Source organism: Bos grunniens, chromosome 19, assembly GCF_055505025.1.
Source record: "Bos grunniens cultivar Pamir isolate PY7600 chromosome 19, Bosgru_T2T1.0, whole genome shotgun sequence".
Classification (NCBI taxonomy): Eukaryota; Metazoa; Chordata; class Mammalia; order Artiodactyla; family Bovidae; genus Bos; species Bos grunniens.
Window position 1 is genome coordinate 26997419 of NC_141183.1, and position 20479 is coordinate 27017897.

Consider the following 20479-nt stretch of genomic DNA (forward strand, 5'->3'; position numbering starts at 1 on the left):
TAAAAAATAAAAAGGAAAGGGGAAAAAAAGAGAAGTCAATGGTTCAAAAGTGGCTTATTAAAGCTGAAGAACAGTGATGAAAATAGTAACCCGAATACTACAACTGAGAACAGTGTTATAAAAGTAAATAGTGAACCAAATTCTGGTTCAAAAAAAATGTAAATCTGTAAGAACTTGGACATGTATGATGATTTCGCACAAGCAGCTAAGAAAGAAAAGTGTAAATAGTGAGTATGATGTTGAATATGACACTGGACTTCACTGGATTGGCTACGTGTCCCATCCTAATCCCCAGCGTGTTGTGTGTTATGAAACTTTGTCAAATAGTGGCATAAAGCCATCAAGGCTTTCACATCATTTTCAAACAAAGCACAGTGACCTTTCTGGTAAACCATTAGAGCCGTTTTCTTCTTCTTTTTTTTCCAGAACAAGTGTAAAATAAGCTTTCCAGGACAAAATTGATAGCTTTTTCCCCCCACTAAAGGCAGGAAGAAAAACAAAACTACGTAGGCAGCATTTAAAATTGGATTCCTTTTAGAAAAACACAGATACAAGTAACACTATCAAGAAGCTTGTAAAACAGCTGTGTTATTAATGACACATTTTTCTCAGACAGCACTGCAGAACCAGCTTTTGACAAACTTCCTCCAACAAATAGCAGTGTTGGGCATCACACAGTATCAATGGCACGCATTATGAGAAAATAGTTTGGTTTGAATAAATCCCGCTATGTTATACTCTTCATTAAAATTGTAAATTTTTGCTCTTCTAAGTTTAGGTTTGAACTATCACAGGTAGTGAACATTTTGGCATCTCAGCAAGCTGTTTGAGGTCTCAAAACTGGTCTCAAGTAGCATAATCAAATGACTTGAAGAAACTGTTCTATTTCATCTCTCTTTTCAAAAGAGCTATGACTAGTGTGTGAAGTTAGTAAAAATCAATGATGTGCAGAGTCCAAGCACATTTAGCATATGTGTAGTTCATATTGATGTATCAGAGAAAAACATTTGATAACTTTTATCACTTAAAACCCACACTTCAGGAAAAAAGATTCCTTGCTTAAGTGATTGTCCTGTGAATCACGATAAACTCTGACAGCACTGCTTGGCAATTACTGCTGAGGGAGCACCAGGAAGGGCACTCCTCCAAGGATGAAAGAAGTTGTGCCTGAAAGCCAAGTCCTATCTATTTCCTGAACTTTCTCCAGCATTTTGGCAATGCCAGCTATTGCCCCCCAGTATTGCTTCCCCCTTCTCTCTCATAGTAACTGTATTCCCAAATTTTAGCTGGATTCATGACCATGCAGAATAAAAACTGTATTTCCCATCCTACCTTTCAGCTAGATGTGGTCATTTCACAATGTTCTAGCCAAAAGGGTATGAGCTGAAGTATGACTTTCAGGTCCTTATAGGGACTTGCCTTTCCACCCACTTTCCTCCAACTACTGTCTGGAATCTCACATCCTGGTGAGCCAGCTTCGAGCATGTGAATGAGGGCAAGACTTAAGTGTGGTAGAATGGCAAGACAGAAAGAGCCTGGGTTTCTGGACAAGCAAATGCAGAAGAACCACCTTCCTAGCACTGGACCACTTGTCTCTGGACTTTTAGATGGAAAAGAAAGAAATTGCTGTCTTGTTGGAGTTACTATTATTCTGGGTCTCTGTTCTACCCAATATAGAGTTGAGGGAAATACTGAAAACTGTGGCTATGATCCAGTCTCACTCACTGAGAATACTTCTCAGCATCCTATGCAAACACAAGGATTGCAAGTTCAAGAGCCTACTTTTCTACCACCCTGATATAGTCTAGCTGTGGAAGGAAAAAGTTCCCAGGAGGAGTTTTGAAAAGAATGATGAGATAAAACCATTTTTTACATCACTGTAATGCCACTCAAGACTACTTCTATGATCTTAAGTATTCTGCCCAGATGGCACTATGTTCAATCTCTGTACTGTCCAGACATCACCAAATTATTATATTTACTGATGAGTATCAAGTTAACAATTTTTTAAAGCCAAACTGCAGTGTGACTGCTCCATTATGAGAGTTTAACTCTTTCTGAACACGGTGATTTTTGTTTCTGAGCAGGAGAAAAGAATTGGTGACGTATTATTAAGGTTATTTAAAAACCACATCTAAATATTACATCAGAACTTAAAGAATTCTTTCCAGAGTCAAATTCAACCAAAGAGAGGATCATGGCTCCATTTGTCAATCTCTCTCTTTTTCAAGGTGAAACAGTCTTCTAATGTTTGGAAGCTTGACCTGCTTTCTTCTTCAGAAAGAAACAGCTCTGTGATTTCTGGATTTTTGTTTGGTCTGAATCCACAACCATCTGACATCCACCAAACATTTGCTGCCATTTCTAATGACCTATAATTGTGGTTTAGGATTTTCTAATTTAGTACAAATGAGGAGTAAGAAAGGAAACTGACAGGATGTGAAAACTCACGGGTCCTTATTGTCACACAGAGCATAGACACACTGGTGGACGTTTCGGACAGTGTCATGTCTCACTGATATGAAACATCTATCCTTCACGTTACTTTTGCAAAGTTACATTTTTTTATTACTTTAGAAATTCAGTGTACTTTTAACATTTGCTTAAACTTGGTGGTTGGTGTATGAGCTCCACACCCATTAAGGGATTGCTGATACTAAGAGTGTGAGAAACATTTTTCCCTACTGCCTAACATGGCTGCATTCCACAGCAGATAAAGAAATCCCTAAAGGGAATCCATGGTGGGGGGCGGGAGGCTAAGATCTGGCAGCCCTGCCTGCCCAGTGCAGGCCCATGTGCCAGCTAAACTGACCCTCCAGCACAGGCCTCTCCCAGTGGGTCACAAGCTCCTGCTCACACTCTGTTCTGTCTGCTCCACGCTAAGTCCGGTGTGGGAGGTATTCGTGTTCCCAGTGTAGGGACAGGACCTAGAAGCCCAGGGAATTTCTCTCCAAAGCCGCCAGCTTGTGAGGGAGGGTCTGGGACCAGAACCCAAGTCTTTTATGTCCCCAGAAAGGCTCTTTCCTGAACAATTAAATGTCTGCCAAATAACCTACACTACAGAATAATAATGGCTACAGTTTACTCGGAACTTAGTGAATACCAGGCCCCTACTCTCACATTGCCTCAACCTTCACAGGGGCCAGGTAAAACACACCATATGACATGTATTAGCTCCACTGTACAGATGAGAAAACTGAGTTTGGGGACAGCTGCAGTAACTTGCCTTCTGATGCATTGCTAGGAAGTGGCAACATCGGCTTCAAACTAAAATCCGACAGCCCCGGGGCTTTTAACCCCCATTGCAAACGGCCAACGCATTGGGCTCGGGGTTCTCCCCGCCCTAAAATCTCTGTCCACAGCCCCCATCGGAGCTGCTCTCTCTTCGCCTGCCTCGCCAGCTCTGCAGAGCCTCCCTCCCTACTCTTCTCCCTGCCACGTCCAACTGCTTCCCCTAGAGGCCAGAGTGGCCTTCCACACCGTGTCGGTGCCTTTCACCTGGCTTTGCCTCCGGCGCAGTGTCCCCTCGCCTGGGCAGGACCCGAGCCCCAAGCCGCCTTCCTGGGACCCAGGCCGGTGGGTGGGGCTTCGCCCGAATCCAGCCCAGCCAGCCCCGCCCCAGCTCCCACCCCCGCCCCCAACTCTTCCGGAGTGTGACCGTCCTGAGAGGATGTCCCCAGTCGCTCAGACACACACACCTCTGCCACTTGCGCCCTTCCCGGCCGGTCACTGTCCTCTGTCACTTCCACAGGCTGATTTTCCTCGGAACCTCTACAATCCCGGACTTTCCCTGCCGGACCCCAGGCCCCCTTTCTCTCGAGCACATTTCTGAAACCAGCGCCCACCGCCCTCCAAGTCGCCCCCCTCCCCAACCCCTACTGGAGCCATTACAGGGCTCTGGGGGCGCTGAGGCACTTAGAGGTCTTGGTGCCAGCGCCCCTCTTCTGTCTAGAGCATCCTCCTCTCCACCATTTAACGTCTACTCTTCCCTTTTGTGTCAGGATTCCTCATCCTGACAAGACTCACCTTGGGAACCTCGAGTTCCCCCATCAGGGGACCCACACTTCCCCTACCGGAGCCCAAGTCCAGCCCGGCTGGTCGTACTCTCCCATTGCACCCTGCAAGGGCGCCTTGGCCTGTCATCTTGGTCCTGGCTCCCAGCACAGGGCCTGGCCCAGAATGAGTGCTCAGTGAATATGCTACAAGTAAGAGGAGCTCTTGAGAGTTTGGGCTCTGGGCTCAGACTTCCAGTTCAAATCCTAACGGCTCCTTTTCCCAGCTGGGTGACTCTGGGCAACTTACTTTCCTTCTCTGTGCTTCAGTTCCCTCAGTTCTAAAATGGGGCTAATGACAGATTTTTTCGTGAGACTTTAAAGCTGTCCCTGGAATAAGGAATATTAGGTATTCATGTGATTACTATTAACTGTATTCATGTTGTTAGTCTACTGTTTCCTTTGTAAGGCTCTTCCACTCAACAGCAAACTCCTTATGTGTGGGAGGGGCCCTCTATTCCTGAGTCCCTGGAGCCCCATCCAAAGCATGACATCAGGCTGTCTTTGGATCTTCCCTGGGGATTGAGTATTCTCTGTAAAGCCCCCCTACCCTGTCCCAACCAGCATCCTGACCCCTGACAGACTTCCCATCCCACTCTCCTCTCCTGAGCACTCATGTGCCCCTGAAAGCCAGACCACCTCCTCATTCACTCAAGGGCAGTCCCAAAATCCAAAGGGAGAGATTCTGTCTTCCACCACACCCTCCAATCCCTTAGGCCCTTCTCAGAAATTTCAGAGCTCAGAGAGATCTGGACCTGGAGAGAGGAACCCTGTCCCCTAGTGGCTCTACCACTGAATAGTGTGACTTTGGGAGGGTTGCTTTCCCTTTCTGAGCCTTACTTTCCATATCTGTGAAATGGGAATAATCTCAGTCCTGCCTACCTCATAGAGTTGTCCTGATACTCAGTTGCACAAACTGGAGGCAGGGTGCTTTATAAACAGAGGCAGTGTGAAGAAATGCAAGGTGCAGTGACCATGGCATCGGAGGTGGGGATACAGGCATTTCTGGGCCTGCAGATGTTTCTGGTTAGGGCTGTGCCAAGGGTGTGACTACTGGGCTCTGAGTGGGGAGCAAGCTTTTATGAGGTGGGGTTGACTGGGGATAAGCCTAGTGACTACTGCTTGGTCATTGTGTCCATGCCACCTGCTCGCGCCACTTTCCCAAAAGTATCTTCAAGTTTCCCTGAGGGCACCAAGATTCCTACTGAATCCTGACACCCAGAGGCCCTGCCATGTCTGACTATCAGCTACAACTGTCTTCCCCTCCCCGCCCCCCCCCACAAACTCCCATCCAGCTGAATTAGGAATTTCCTAACATTAGTCATGAATCTTTCAGTTGCAAGTGCCAACAACCTAACTCAAAGTGGCTTATGCAGAAAATTAAATATATTTGGGTTATTTAACCAAAAAGCCAAAGTACAGCTGAATCTGTGGGCTAAAGTGTTATTAAAAAGACTCAGTTTCTCTGTCTCTTACTTTTGCTTTTCTTTGAAATGGATTTTCCCCCCTCTGGACAGTCTGGCTTCATGTAGTGGAGTCTCAGGCAGTTCCAGGTTTATTTTCTAAAAGCTAAGCAACCCCAAGAGAAAAACAGAACCTCTTTCACAATAGTTTCAGAAAAAAAAAAAAAAATCACAGTGTTGACCCATATTAAACTAACTTGAGTCTTTCCCTAAAGCAATGACTGTGGCCAGGAAGATGAAATGTGCTTGTTGACCTGGGCACATGCCCACACCAGTGAGACATAAACCAAGAGTTGGGAAGGGGCAGTTCCCGAAAATAAAATCTGGATGCTGTTTCTGGAGGGAGGAGGAATGAATGCTAGGCAAGGCAGAAACAATGGATGTCCAAAAATTCCACCCCTTAGCTAGTAGCGTATAGACACACACATACTCTTTCCATACACATAATATTGATAAGTTTTTTGTCACTGTTTTTTCTTCTTATTTGGAAATCATTTCAAATTTATGGAAAAGTTCCAAGAACAGTGCAAAGAAAATTTCTTTTCCTGAAGCATTTGAGGGTAAATTGCTGACACGATGTCCCCACCATCCATGAAAACTTTAGTTTAAATCCTACAATGACATTCTCCTAAATAATCACAAAGTGAAAGTGAAGTCTCTCAGTCGTGTCTGACTCTCAGCGACCCCATGCAGTACAGCCCACCAGGTCCTCCGTCCATGGGATTTTCCAGGCAAGAGTACTGGAGTGGGGTGCCATTGCCTTCTCCGTTAACAGCAGCTAGGCATATTATATTTACTTGGAGCTGGTATACTTGGTGACAGCCTTAGTGTCCTCAGACACGGCGTGCTTGGCCAGCTCCCCAGGTAGCAGCAAGCGCAGGGCAGTCTGGATCTCCCTGGAGGTGATAGTCGAGCGCTTGTTGTAATGCGCCAGGCGCGATGCCTCGCCACCGATGCGCTCGAAAATGTCATTGATGAAGGAGTTCATGATTCCCATGGCTTTGGACGAGATGCCGGTGTCCAGATGGACTTGCTTCAGCTCCTTGTACATGTACACGGAGTAGCTCTCCTTGCGGCTGCGCTTGCGCTTCTTGCCGTCCTTCTTCTGGGCCTTGGTCACAGCTTTTTTAGAGCCCTTTTTAGGGGCAGGAGCAGACTTGGCCGGTTCAGGCATGTCTATAATGACAACACCCAACAACACAGAAAGATCTTGAAATCACAAAGGCACCATAAAAATTGCAGATGTATTACTATAATTTATTCATGTTTCATCATTTGTTCTAATAAAGTTAGTTGTAGCAAAAAAGCCCGGTTTAGTGTCAAGTGTTGCCATGCCTCATTAGTCTCTTTCAATTTGGAAGGAGACCGTATTGAAAATAGTCCTTCCTTGGCGATCTTGACTTTGTAAATTCTGAAGTGTATGGGCCAGTGATTTTGTAGAGTATCTCTCAATTTGGGTTTGTCTGATGTTTTCTCACGATTCAATTCAAGGTATGCATTTTGGACAGGAAAATTACAGACGAGATGCTATATTCTCACTGTATCTTACCAGGTGATGCACAATTTTGATTTGTCCCATTACCGATTTTGTTAATTTTGATCTTTTAATTAAGATAGTGTCTACCACATTTATCTACTGTAAAGGTACTTCTTTTCCCATTATAATTAATGTTTTTGATGGAAGGTACTTTGTAAAGTACAGTGTAAAGTCCTATCCTTCATGCAACTTGGGCCTATGAATTTCAGCATCCATCGATATTGCTTGGATGAAATATCTCGTATTATGACAGTTGCCAAATGTTGATGAACTAATTCTATCATTCCTTTTGTCATTCTACTCAATGGAAAAACTTTGTCTTTCTTTCTTTATAATCAATATTAAGATCATTATCTATTTTGGTGCTCAAATAGTCCAGATTCTGCAAGTGGGAGCTCTTACAATGCGCTTTCGATGCATATAGATGTACACTTCTGCTGAATATGTACTCAAGAGTGGAACTCAAGTTAGATAGATTATAGTGAGTGCATATGTTTAGCTTTAATAGTAAGTGATTGTACAAATTTACAGTATGAGAGTTCCAGTGGCCACATCATTGTCAACAGTTAGTATTGTCAGTCTTTTTAATTTTAGTCATTCTGGTGAATGTGTAGTGTTATATCATTGTGGTATTCATTTAAATTTCTCTAACTATGTTGAATACTTTTTTTCATGCACTTATTTTATATTTGTATATTTTCTTTTATGAAAAGCATGGGAAGTGTTTATACATATTTTAAAAATTGGATTGTCTTTTTCTCTTATTTTGTAGGATAATTTTAGTATATTCTGGATATAAGACCTCAGTCAGGTACATGCATTGAAGATATTTTTCCCTCTGTGGCTTTCCTTTTCACTCAGTGCTATCTTTCGATAAGTAAAGTCTTTAATTTTACTGAAGTACAATTTATTAATCGTTTCCTATGGCTAGTTATGTGAGTGTGTTGTTTAAGAATTCTTTGCCCCGGGACTTCCCCGGTGGTACTGTGGATAGGAATCGCCTGCCAATGCAGAGAACATTGGTTTGATTCCTGGACAGGAAGATCTGACACGAAGTGGAGCCACTAAGCCTGTCACAATCACCGAGCCCATGCTCTGGAGCCCATGAGCCGCAACTACTGAGCCTGTGCACCTGGAGCCTGTGCTCTGCAACAAGAGAAGCCACTGTACAGAGAAGCCTGTGCACCACAAGGAAGAGTAGCCCCTGCTTGCCACAAGTAGAGAAAGCCTGTGCAGCAATAAAGATCCGGCACAACCAAAAACGCAAATAAAATAAAAATTCTTTGCCTAATTTCAAGGTCACAAACTTATTTTCTTTTGTTATTCTCCATTGCTTTCTTCTAGAAGATTTCTTTTTCTTTTGCTGTTCACATAGAGTTTTTTAGATGCAGTTTTAACTTTTAACAAAGATGTCTATGTACATGATTTAAGAGGCAAAAAATTTACAAGGAGTGTAAAGAAAAGCAGCAGTCCTGTATCTCTCATACTTAATTTCCTGCACCCCAGAGCCAATGATTTTCAACTCAATCAGCTGATATTTTTGAGAGATTCTCCATATCTCTAAATAACAAATTTTGTTGCCAGTTCTTGATTTTTCAGTTTTGGGTATTCTCTTTTGACTTCCTCATATGGAAGATGAGGATTTAATTCTTTTCAACTCCTCAGCTCTGTCATTCTGTCACACTTTCAGTCCCACTAATCTCTCAGTAGGTTAAATGTTAATTTCAGCTCAGTGTTTACCCTATTTTGATTATGCACCTGTTATTGGTGTCTGAGGTGTGTAATGTGCTATGGTCTTTTCTTTTTGTTCTCCTGGAGTTAATCTTATTCTGTTGTTGCTGAGGCTCATTTACTTTTCTAGGTAATGATCACTATTTCAACCCATTGTCCAAATTCCCTGTCAAGACAATCAGGCACATCAGATATTATGTCAGTTTCTGCTTCTTGACGCAATCTCTTCTGCAGACCTTTCACTTACCCTAACCCTGAGTAATTGTATTCTAGCCCCAGTGAACAGCTCTTACTCTGGAATCGCTTTTCACCATCCACCTTCATCGTCATTCAGTCGCTTAGTCGTGTCTGACTCTTTGTGACCCCATGGACTGCAGGGTTCCCTGTCCTTCACGAACTTCCAGAGCTTGCTCAAACTCTCGTCCATTAAGTCAGTGATGCCATCCAACCATCTCATCCTCTGTTGTCCCCTTCTCCTCCTGCCTTCAATCTTTCCCAGCCTCAGGATCTTTTCCAATGAGTCAACTCTTTGCATCAGGTGGCCAAAGTATTGGAGCTTCAGTTTCAGCATCAGTCCTTTCTTCCAATGACTATTCAGGATTGTTTTCCTTTAGAATTGGCTGGTTTGATGTCCAAGGGACTCTCAGGAGTCTTCTCCAGCACCACAGTTCGAAGGCATCAGTTTTTCAGTGTGTGGCCTTTTTTATTGTCCAACTCTCACATCCACACATGACTATTGGAAAAACCATAGCTTTGATTATACGGTCCTTTGTTGGCAAAGTGATGTCTCTGCTTTTAATACACTGTCTAGGTTTGTCATAGCTTTTCTTCCAAGGATCAAGTGTCTTTTAATTTCACCATCCACAGCGACTTTGGAGCCCAAGAAAAGAAAGTCTGTCGCTGTTTCCATTGTTTCCCCATCTATTTGCGATAAAGTGATGGGACCGGATGCCATGATCTTAGTTTTTTGAATGTTGAGTTTTAAGCCAGCGTTTTCACCCTCCTCTTTCACCTTCATCAAGAGGCTCTTTATTTCCTCTTTGCTTTCTGCCATAAGGGTGGTGTCATCTGTATATCTGAGGTTATTGATATTTCTTCTGGCAAGCTGGATTCCAGCTTGTGCTTCATTCATCCTGGCATTTCACATGATGTATTCTGCATATAAGTTAAATAAGCAGGGTGATGATATATAGCCTTGATGAATCCCTTTCCCAATTTTGAATCAGTCCATTGTTCCATGTCTGGTTCTAACTGTTGCTTCTTGACTTGCATACAGATTTCTCAGGAGGCAGGTAAGGTGGTCTGGTATTCCCATCTCTTTCAGAATTTTCCACAGTTTGTTGGGATCTATACAGTAAAAGGCTTTAGCATAGTCAATGAAGCAGAAGTAGGTGTTTTTCTGGAATTCTCATGCTTTTTCTATGATCCAATGGATGTTGGCAATTTGATCGCTGATTCCTCTGCCTTTTCTAAATCCAGTTTGTACATCTAGAAGTTCTCAGTTCACATACTGTTGAAGCCTAGCTTGAAGCATTTTGAGTATTACTTTGCTGGCATGTGAAATAAGTGCAATTGTGTGGTAGTTTGAACATTCTTTAGCATTGCTCTTCTTTGTGATTGGAGTGAAAACTGACCTGTTCCAGTCCTGTGGCCACTGATGAGTTTTCCAAAATTGCTGGCATATTGAGTGCAGCACTTTAACAGCATCATCTTTCAAGATTTGAAATAGCTCAGCTGGAATTCCATCACTTCCACTAGCTTTGTTTGTAGTGATGCTTCCTAAGACCTACTTGACTTAACACTCCAGAATGTCTGGCTCTGCGTGAGTGACCAGTGGTTATCCAGTCATTAAGACCTTTCTTATATATTTCTTCAGTGTATTCTTGCCACTTCTTAATCACTTCTGCTTCTATTAGATCCTTACCATTTCTGTCCTTTATTGTGCCCTATTGAATGAAATATTCCCTTGATATCTCAAATTTTCTGGAAGAAATCTCTACTCTTTCCCATTCTATTGTTTTCCTCTATTTCTTTGCATTGTTCACTTAAGAAGCTTTTCTTATCTCTCTTTGCTATTCTCTGGAACTCTGTGTTCAGATGGATATTATTTCTTTTTCTCCTTTGTCTTTTGCTTCTCTTCTTTTCTCAGCTCTTTGTAAGTCCTCCTCAAACAACCATTTTACTTTTTGGATTTCTTTTTCTTGGGGATGCTTTTGATCACTGCCTCCTGTACAATGTTAAGAAGTTCCATCCATAGTTCTTCAGGCACTCTTGTCTATCAAATCTAGTCCCTTGAATCTATTTGCACTTCTACTGTATAATCATAAGGGATTTGATTTAGGTCATACCTGAATGGCCTAGTTGTTTTTCCTAAGTACTTCAATTTAAGTCTGAATTTTGCAATAAGGAGTTCATAATCTGAGCCACAGTCAGCTGCCTGTCTTTTTTTTTGCTATATAGAGCTTCTCCATCTTAGGCTGCAAAGAATACAATCAATCTGATTCTGGTACTGATCACCTGGTGATGTCCCTGTGTAGAGGCATCTCTTGTGCTGTTGGAAGAGGGTGTTTGCTACAACCAGCGCGTTCTCTTGGCAAAACTCTGTTAGCCGTTGTTCTGCTTCATTTTGTACTCCAAGGCCAAACTTGCCTGTGACTCCAGGTATCTCTTGACTTCTTACTTTTGCATTCCAGTCGCCTGTGATGAAAAGGACATCGTTTTGGGGTGTTAGTTCTAGAAGGTCTTGTAGGTCTTCATAGAGCTGCTCAGCTTCTTGGCCTTAGTGGTTGGGGCATGGACTTGGATGACTGTGATACTGAATGGTTTGCCTTGAAAACAAACAGAGATCATTTTGTAATTTTTGAGACTGCACCCAAGTACTGCATTTCAGACTTTGTTGTTGACTATGAGGGCTACTGCATTTCTTCTAAGGGATTTTTGCCCACAGTAGTGGATATAATGGTCATCTGAATTAAATTTGCCCCTTCCTGTCCATTTTAGTTCACTGACTCCTAAAATGTTGATGCTTACTCTTGCCATCTCCTGTTTGAGTACTTTCAATTTACTTTGATTCAGGGACCTAACATTCCAGGTTCCTATGCAATATTGCTCTTTACAGTATCACACTTTACTTTCACCACCAGATACATCCACAGCTGGGCATTGTTTCTGCTTTGGCTCAGCCTCTTCAATCCTTCTGGCTATTTCTCCACTCTTCCTCAGTTGTGTATTGGCCACCTACTGACCTGGAGGGTTCATCTTTCAGTGTTTTTATATCTTTTTGCTTTTTCATCCTGTTCATGGGGTTCTCAAGGCAAGCATGCTGGAGTGATTTGCCATTCCCTCTCCAGGGACCACATTTTGTCAGAACACTTTGCTTCTTTCCTGCATCTAATTCCCTCATTTCCCAAAGCCCTTGACTCCCTCTTTCTTGTTTTATTCTCTTGTTTCTTGGAGCATATCTTTCAATAAGTTCTTGAAAAGGTGGGCAAAATGGATACAATTTCTGAAAGTTTGAATATTGAAAATATGTTTAATTTATCCTCATACTTGACTGATAATTTTGCAGGGTATAGAATGCTAGGTGACAAATGACTTTCCTTTAGAATTTTGAAGGCATATTTCCATTGTCCTTTACATTTGGATTAATGATCTATCTAGGATTAATTTATATATTAATGAGGTAGGAGTCAAAGTTAATTTTTTCCCACAGGGGTAAAAATTTCCTAATGAAATTTATTGGTTACCACATTATACCATTGGACTATATAGGTGTGGATCTGTTTCTAAACTCTTTGTTGTGTTCCATTGGTCTATTTGTCTACAAGTTTGCCAATACTAACTGCTTTAATGATTGTACCTTTAATATGTCTTACTAATATTAGTTTAAGTCTTTCAACTTCTGTACTTCTTTATTATCTTTAAGATTGGCTTTGTTATTCCTAGATTTCCTGGTGGCTATGGAATCCACCTGGAATGCCAGAGACCTTAGTTTGATCTCTGGGTCAGAAAGATTCCCTGGAGAAGGAAATTGCAACTGACTCCAGTATTCTTGCCTGGAGAATTCCATGGACAGAGGAGCCTGGTGGGTTACAGTCCATGAGGGTGGCAAAGAGTTGGACACAACTGAGTGATTAACACTATTATTTTTGGCCTTTTGCATTTCCATATAATTTTTAGAGTCATGTCAATTTCCACCAAAAACAGAAAAGTTCAGGAATTTTTTAACTGAGTCACATACCATACAAATCACCCACAAATAAGTGGATAATTCAATGGACCTTAGTATATTCAGAGAGTTGTGTAACACTCACCACAGTCAATCTTAGAACATTTCATCGCCCTCTAAGTAAAACCCTATGCCCATTAGCAGTCATTCTTCCCCCAACTCCCCACTCCCAACCTTAGAAAATCATTAATTCCATTTTCTGTCTTTATATATAGACTTGCCTATTCTGATAGTTCACATAAATGTGAAATAAGTTGTCTTTTGTGACTTGCTTCCTCCATTTAGCATAATGTTTGCAAAGTTCATCCATGTCGTAGCATGTATCGGTACTTCATTCTGTTTTACTGATGAATGCTATTTCTTTGTATGGACGAAAATACATTTTATTTATCCACTTATGAGCTAATGGTTATTGGGCTATTTCAATATTTGGGCTATCATGAATAGTGCCATTGTGAACATTCATGTGCAAATTTTTGTGTGGACGTGGTTTCATTTCCCTTGCGTATATACCTAGTATTAGAATTGGTGGGTCACATGGTAACACTATTGTTATCCTTTGGAGGAACTACCAAACTATTTTCCAAAGAGACTGCACCATTTTACATTCCTACCAACAGTGTATGAAGTTTTATTGTAGTTGAATTCAACCTATAGATCAATTGGGGGAAAACTGATCACTTTACAATACTGTTACTACTGATCTATCAATACAGTATATGTCAACTTTTTAAGTCTTCTTTTCCTCTCAGTAATATTCTGCAGTTTAATGTGTAGAAGAATGACTATACTTTGTCAGATTTATTTCTATTTTTTATTTTAAAATGTATTGTTGATTTTTTCATTTTTAATTGCTTACTGTCAGCTTATAAAAATACAATTGATTTTTGTATATTGACTTTGTTTCCAGTAACCTTGCTAAATTTATTCTTAATACCATATCTGTAGATTATTTTTTAGTTTCCTAATCTAAATCATGCGTAATAATGCCACCAGTAAATAGTTACAGGTTTTGTTACATCTTTGTTCTATGCAACCTTATATCTTTTATTTTTTCTTGCCTTAGTGTCCTGGCTAGGACAATATTAAATACAACATTAAATAGAAATGATGATGGTAGATAGCCTCAATTTGCTCTAGTTTCAAGGAGATTGTTTTCAATACTTGACCATTAAGTGTGAAACCTGCTGTAGATTATTCTGTTTGATATTATTGTATTAAGAAAATTCTCCTTTATTCCTAGTTTGGTAAAATTTTTTATCACAAATAAATGTTAAATTTTTATTGAATGCTTTTTCCACATCTATTGAAATATGATTTTATTCTTTTATGCTTTTTATGTTTTCAAATGTGAAGCCAACTTTGCATTCCTGGAATAAATTCAAATTTGTCATGATGCATTATTACTATTTGATCACTATTATATTGTTTAGGATTTATATATACATATTTACAGAAATTGTTCTGCAATTATCTTTTCTGTACCCTATCCTTCTTTAGGGGATCTTCCCGACGAACCCGGGTCTCCCACATTGTAGACAGACGCTTTACCGTCTGAGCCACCAGGGAAGTCCTTATCCTATCCTAGTTTGGTCTTAATATCAAGATTATGCTGCCCTCATCCAAAAAGATAGGAAGTGTTTTGTTCTGATTTTCACTCTATGCTCTGGAAGAGTTTTGTAAAGCTTGGATTATACCTTTCTTTGATGTTTTAATAATGCAAAAAAGTATCCTACAAAATAATTCAATTGCCAAAAAAAAAATGTCCTGTGTTCCATTTCCCTTTCTTTTTTTGGGAACAACAGATATATATATATATATTTTTAACTGATTCAATAGTTTCGCCTTTTCCAGAATGTTACTTAGCTGAAATCAGTATGAGCTTTTTTCAGAGTGACTTTTTTCATTTAATAATACAATTTAAGGTCCCTGCACATTTTTTCATGGCGTGATAGTTCATTTCTTTTTAGCGCTGAATAATAAACTGTAGTACATTATTCAGATGTACCACAGTTTGTTTAGCTACTAAAGGACATCTCGATTCCTTTCAACTTTTGATAACTATGAATAAAACTTCTATAAACATTCATGTTCAGGCTTTTGTGTATACATAAGTTTTCTATCATTTGGGTAAATGCCAAGAAGCACAATTGCTGGATCATATGGTAAGAGTATGTGTAGATTTGGAAGAAACCACCAAATTGTCTTGTATATTTAGTTAAACCATTTTTCATTCCTACCAACAGTGAACGTTCTTCTTCCGCATCCTCATTGATGCTGTCAGTGTTTTGGATTTCGGCCACTTTAATTCTGCAAGACAGGCTTCAGCAATATATGAACCGTGAACTTCCAGATGTTCGAGCTCGTTTTAGAAAAGGCAGAGGAACCAGAGATCAAATTGCCAACATCTGCTGGACCGTCGAAAAAGCAAGAGAGTTCCAGAAAAACATCTATTTCTGCCTATTGACTATGCCAAAGCCTTTGACTGTGTGGATCACAATAAACTGTGGAAAATTCTGAAAGAGATGGGACTACCAGACCACCTGACCTGCCTCTTGAGAAACCTATATGCAGGTCAGGAAACAACAGTTAGAACTGGACATGGAACTGGACTGGTTCCAAATAGGAAAAGGAGTACGTCAAGGCTGTATATTGTCACCCTGCTTATTTAACTTATATGCAGAATACAACATGAGAAACACTGGGCTGGATGAAGCACAAGCTGGAATCAAGATTGCCAGGAGAAATATCAATTACCTCAGACATGCAGATGACACCACCCTTATGGCAGAAAATGAAGAACTAAAGAGCCTCTTGATGAAAGTGAAAGAGGAGAGTGAAAAAGTTGGCTTGAAGCTCAACATTCAGAAAACTAAGATCATGGCATCCGGTCCCATCACTTCATGGCAGATAGATGGGGAAACAGTGGAAACAGTGGCTGACTTATTTTTCTGGGCTCCAAAATCACTGCAGATGGTGATTACATCCATGAAATTAAAAGACACTTACTCCTTGGAAGGAAAGTTATGACCAACCTAGACAGCATATTAGGGCTTCCCTTGTGGCTCAGATGGTAAAGCGTCTGCCTACAATGTGGGAGACACAGGTTCGATCCTTGGGTCGGGAAGTTCCCCTGGAGAAGGAAATGGCAACCCACTCCAGTATTCTTGTTTGGAAAATCCCATGGATGGAGGAGCCCGGTAGGCTACAGTCCATGGGGTCGCAAAGAGTTGGACACAATTGAGTGACTTCACTTCTTCAGACAGCATATTAAAAAGCAGAGACATTACTTTGTCAACAAAGGTCTGTCTAGTCAAGGCTATGGTTTTTCCAGTGGTCATGTATGGATGTGAGAGTTGGATGTGAAGAAAGCTGAGCGCCGAAGAATTGATGCTTTTGAACTGTGGTGTTGGAGAAGACTCTTGAGAGTCCCTTGGACTGCAAGGAGATCCAACCAGTCCATCCTAAAGGAGATCAGTCCTGGGTGTTCATTCGAAGGACTGATGTTGAAGCTGAAACTCCAATACTTTGGCCACCTGATGCAAAGAGCTGACTCATTGGAAAAGACCCTGATGCTGGGAAAGATTGAAGGCAGGAGGAGAAGGAGACGACAGAGGATGAGATGGTTGGATGGCATTATCGACTCCATGGACATGGGTTTGGGTGGACTCTTGGAGTTGGGGATGGACAGGGAGGCCTGGCGTGCTGCTGTTCGTGGGGTCACAGAGTCAGACATGACTGAGCGACTGAACTGAACTGAGTAGTATCTCACCTTTGTTTTAATTTGCAATTCTTTAATGACATATGATGTTGAATATCTTTTTGTATATTTCTTTGCCAGGGCTTCCCTGGTAGCTCAACTGTTAAAGAATCTGCCTGCAATGCAGGAGACCCTGGTTCAACTCCTAGGTAGGGAAGATCCCCTGGAGAAGGGATAGGCTACCCACTCCAGTATTCTTGGGCCTTCCTGGTGGCTCAGATGATAAAGAATCTGCCTGAAACGTGGGAGACCTGGGTTCAATATCTGGGTTGGGAAGATCCCCTGGAGAAGGGAATGGTTACCCACTCCAGTATTCTTACCTAGAGAATTCCATGGACAGAAGAGTCTGGCAGGCTTCAGTCCATAGGGTCACAAAGAGTCAGACAAGACTGAGAGACTTTCTTTTCTTTTTTTTTTGGCCATCTATATATTTTCTTTAGTGAGATAGCTCTTCAGATCTTTGGCCCATCTTAAAATTAGATTGCTCATTTTATTGTTGAGTTTTAAGCTTTATATATTGAGTAAGAGTCCTTTATCAAATATATCTTTTGCAAATATTTTCTCTCCATCTGTGGCTTGCATTCTCACTCTCTTGACAGTATCTTTTGCATAGCAGAAAATTTTAATTTTATTGAAGCCCAGCTCATCAAGTCTTTCATGAATCATGCCTTTGGTGTATGTAAAAAGTCATCACTATATCCAAGGTTATCTGTTATGTTATCTTTTAGGAGTTTTAGAGTTTTTTACCCTATACTTAGGTCTATGATTTATTTTTAGTTAACTTTTGTGAAAGATGTTAGGTCTGTGTCTAGAAACACTTAATTTCACGCGAGTGTCCAATTGTTGCAACACCATTTGCTGAAAAGTTTATCTTTGGTACATTGTATTGCCTTTATTAGTTTGTCAAAGATCAGTTGACTACATACATGTGGATCTATTTCTGGACTCTAGTCTGTTTCATTGATCTAATTGTCTATGCTTTCACTGAAACTACACTGTTTTCATTACTATAGCTTTATCATCAGTCTTCGAGTTAGACAGTGTTAATCATCTATGTTCTTCTCCTTCACTATCGTATTCCCAATTCTAGATCTTCTGCTTTTCCATCTAAACTTGACAATTAGTTTGTTGATGTCCCCAAAATAATTTGCTGAGATTTTGATTGGAATTGCTTTGAATCTACTGGTCAAGTTGGGAAGAACTGACTTCATCAATATTGAGTCTTCCTATCCATGAACATGGAATGCTGCTGCTGCTGCTGCTAAGTTGCTTCAGTCGTGTCCAACTCTGTGTGACCTCATGGACTGCAGCCTACCAGGCTTCTCCATCCATGGGATTCTCCAGGCAAGAACACTGGAGTGGGTTGCCATTTCCTTCTCCAACGTGGAATAGCACTCCATTAATTTAGTTCTTCTTTGGTTTCTTTCATAAGAACTTTGTCATTTTCCTTATGTAGATTTGGTACATATTTTGTTAGGCTTATGCCTTACTATTTTGTTATTGTGGTGCTAATATATAGGATATTTCAAATTCCACTTGTTCATTACTGGTATGTAGGAAAGTGATTAACTTTTGTTTAGTAATGCTGTGTCCTGCAAACTTGCTATAATCTTTTATTAGTTTCAGGAGATTTTTTTTTGGTTGATTCATTCAAATTTCCTTCATGGACAATCATGTCATCTGTGAACAAGATTTTATTTCTTTCTTCCCAATGAGTCCGTATACCTTTTACTTCCTTTTCTTGTCTTTTTGCATTGGCTAAGACTTCACCACTTCACCACTCTTTCTTAAAAACAGTGGTGATAGAGGATATCCTTGCCTCATTCCTGATTTTAGAAGGAAAGTTTCAAATTTCTTATCATTAAGTATGATGCTAGCTGTCAATTTTTGTTGCTGTGCTTTATCAAGAGGAGGAATTCCCCTTTATTTCTAATTTGTTGAGAATATTTATCATGGATGGGTGTTGAATTTTGTCAAATGTTTTTTCCATATACATTGATATGATCTTATGATTTTTTGTTTTTTAACTTGTTGATGTGATGGATTACATTAATTTGATTTCAAATATTGAACAAGCTTTGCAAACCTGGAATAAATTCCTCTTGGTCACAGTACACAATTATTTTTATACATTGTTAGATTTGATTCGCTGATCTTTTGCTGAAGATTTTTGTATCCATGTTTATGAAAGATATTGATATGTAGTTTTCCTGTAATGTTTTTGTCTGGTTTTGCTCTTGGGGTAATGTTGGTCTCATAGAATGAGATAAAAAGTGTTTCTTCTGCTCCTACCTTTGGGAAGAGATTATAGAAAATGGATATAATTTTTCCCTTAGATTCTTGGTAGAATTCACCAGTGAGCCCATTGGGCCTGATGCTTTTTCTTTGGGAAGATTTTTAATTATTGACTCAATTTAATAGAGATAGGACTATTCAAACAGTCTATTTTTCCTTGTGTGAATTTTGGCAGATGTGTCTTTCAAGGAATTGGTCCACCTCACTGAGGTGATAACTGAACTTATCAAATAAGTTTGATAACTGAAGTTATCAAATTTGTTGACATAGAGTTGTCCATCATATTTCTTTATTATCATTTTAATGTACATGGAGTCTGTGCTGCTGCTGCTGAGTATCTTCAGTCATGTCCGACTCTGTGCGACCCCATAGATGGAAGCCCACGAGGCTCCCCCGTCCCTGGGATTCTCCAGGCAAGAACACTGGAGTGGGTTGCCATTTCCTTCTCCACATGGAGTCTGTAGTGATATTCTTCTTCATTTCTGATATTAGTAATTTGTGTGTCTCTCTTTTTTCTTAGTTAGCCTGGCTAGATGCTGATTGGTTTTATTGATCTTTTCAAAGAACCAACTTTTGGTTTTGTTGACTTTCTCTAATGACTTCCTATTTTCAATTTTATTTATTTCTACTTTAATTTTTATAATTTCTTTTCATCTACCTACATTGGAATTAATTTGCTTCTCTTTTTCTAGTTTTTTAAGGCCAAAGCTTAGTTACTGATTTTACATCTTTCTTCTTTTCTAGTATATAAGATTCAATGTTGCTAATTTACCTCTAAGCACTGCCTTCTTTGCATCCCACAAATTTTAAGTTGTGTTTTCTTTTTCACCTAGTTTAAAACATTTTTAAATCTCTTGCAATTTCTTATTTGACCCATGTGTAATTCATAAATGTGTTGTTTAGTTTGGGATTTTCCAGCTATCTTTCTGTTATTGATTTCTAATTTAATTCCATTGTAATCCAAGAGCAAACATTGTGTTAATTCTTTTCTTTTTAGAATATCACCGCAAATGAGGTCTATATTGATGAATATTCTATGTGAGCTTGAGAAGAATGTGTATTCTGCTGCTATTGGATGAAATAGTCAATAGATATCACTTATATCCCATTGATTGATGGTGCTGTTGAGTTCAGCTATGTCTTTACTGAGCGCATGCAGAATCTATCCTTTTTGATAGAGGGATGTTGAAGTCTCCAACTATAATAGTAGTTCATCTACTTCTTCTGAGAGTTCTATCAGTTTTGTCTCATGAATTTTGATGCTCTGTTGTTAGGTGCATACACATTAAGAATTGTTAGACTGCCCTGGTGGTCTGCCAATAAGAATAAGAATCTGCCTCTTAATGCATGGGACGTGGTTTTGGTACCTGGTCCAGAAAGATTCCACATTTCATGTAGCAACTAACCCTGTGT

At 40.2% G+C, this 20479-nt stretch overlaps 1 protein-coding gene across 1 annotated transcript; it reads right to left on the minus strand.

Annotated features, from left to right (window-relative positions):
- Window positions 1-5588: 5588 nt before the first annotated feature.
- Window positions 5589-7887, minus strand: LOC147351853 (histone H2B type 1-C/E/F/G/I-like). Its single transcript, XM_086360990.1, has one exon. It carries the CDS (start codon window positions 6687-6689, stop codon window positions 6309-6311), a length of 381 nt encoding a protein of 126 aa, XP_086217116.1. The 5' UTR covers window positions 6690-7887; the 3' UTR covers window positions 5589-6308.
- Between the last annotated feature and the right edge of the window lie 12592 nt (window positions 7888-20479).

Bases quoted from the DNA above. Each gene is read 5' to 3' on its own strand.
- LOC147351853 (XM_086360990.1), bottom strand. From the start codon at position 6,689: ATGCCTGAACCGGCCAAGTCTGCTCCTGCCCCTAAAAAGGGCTCTAAA.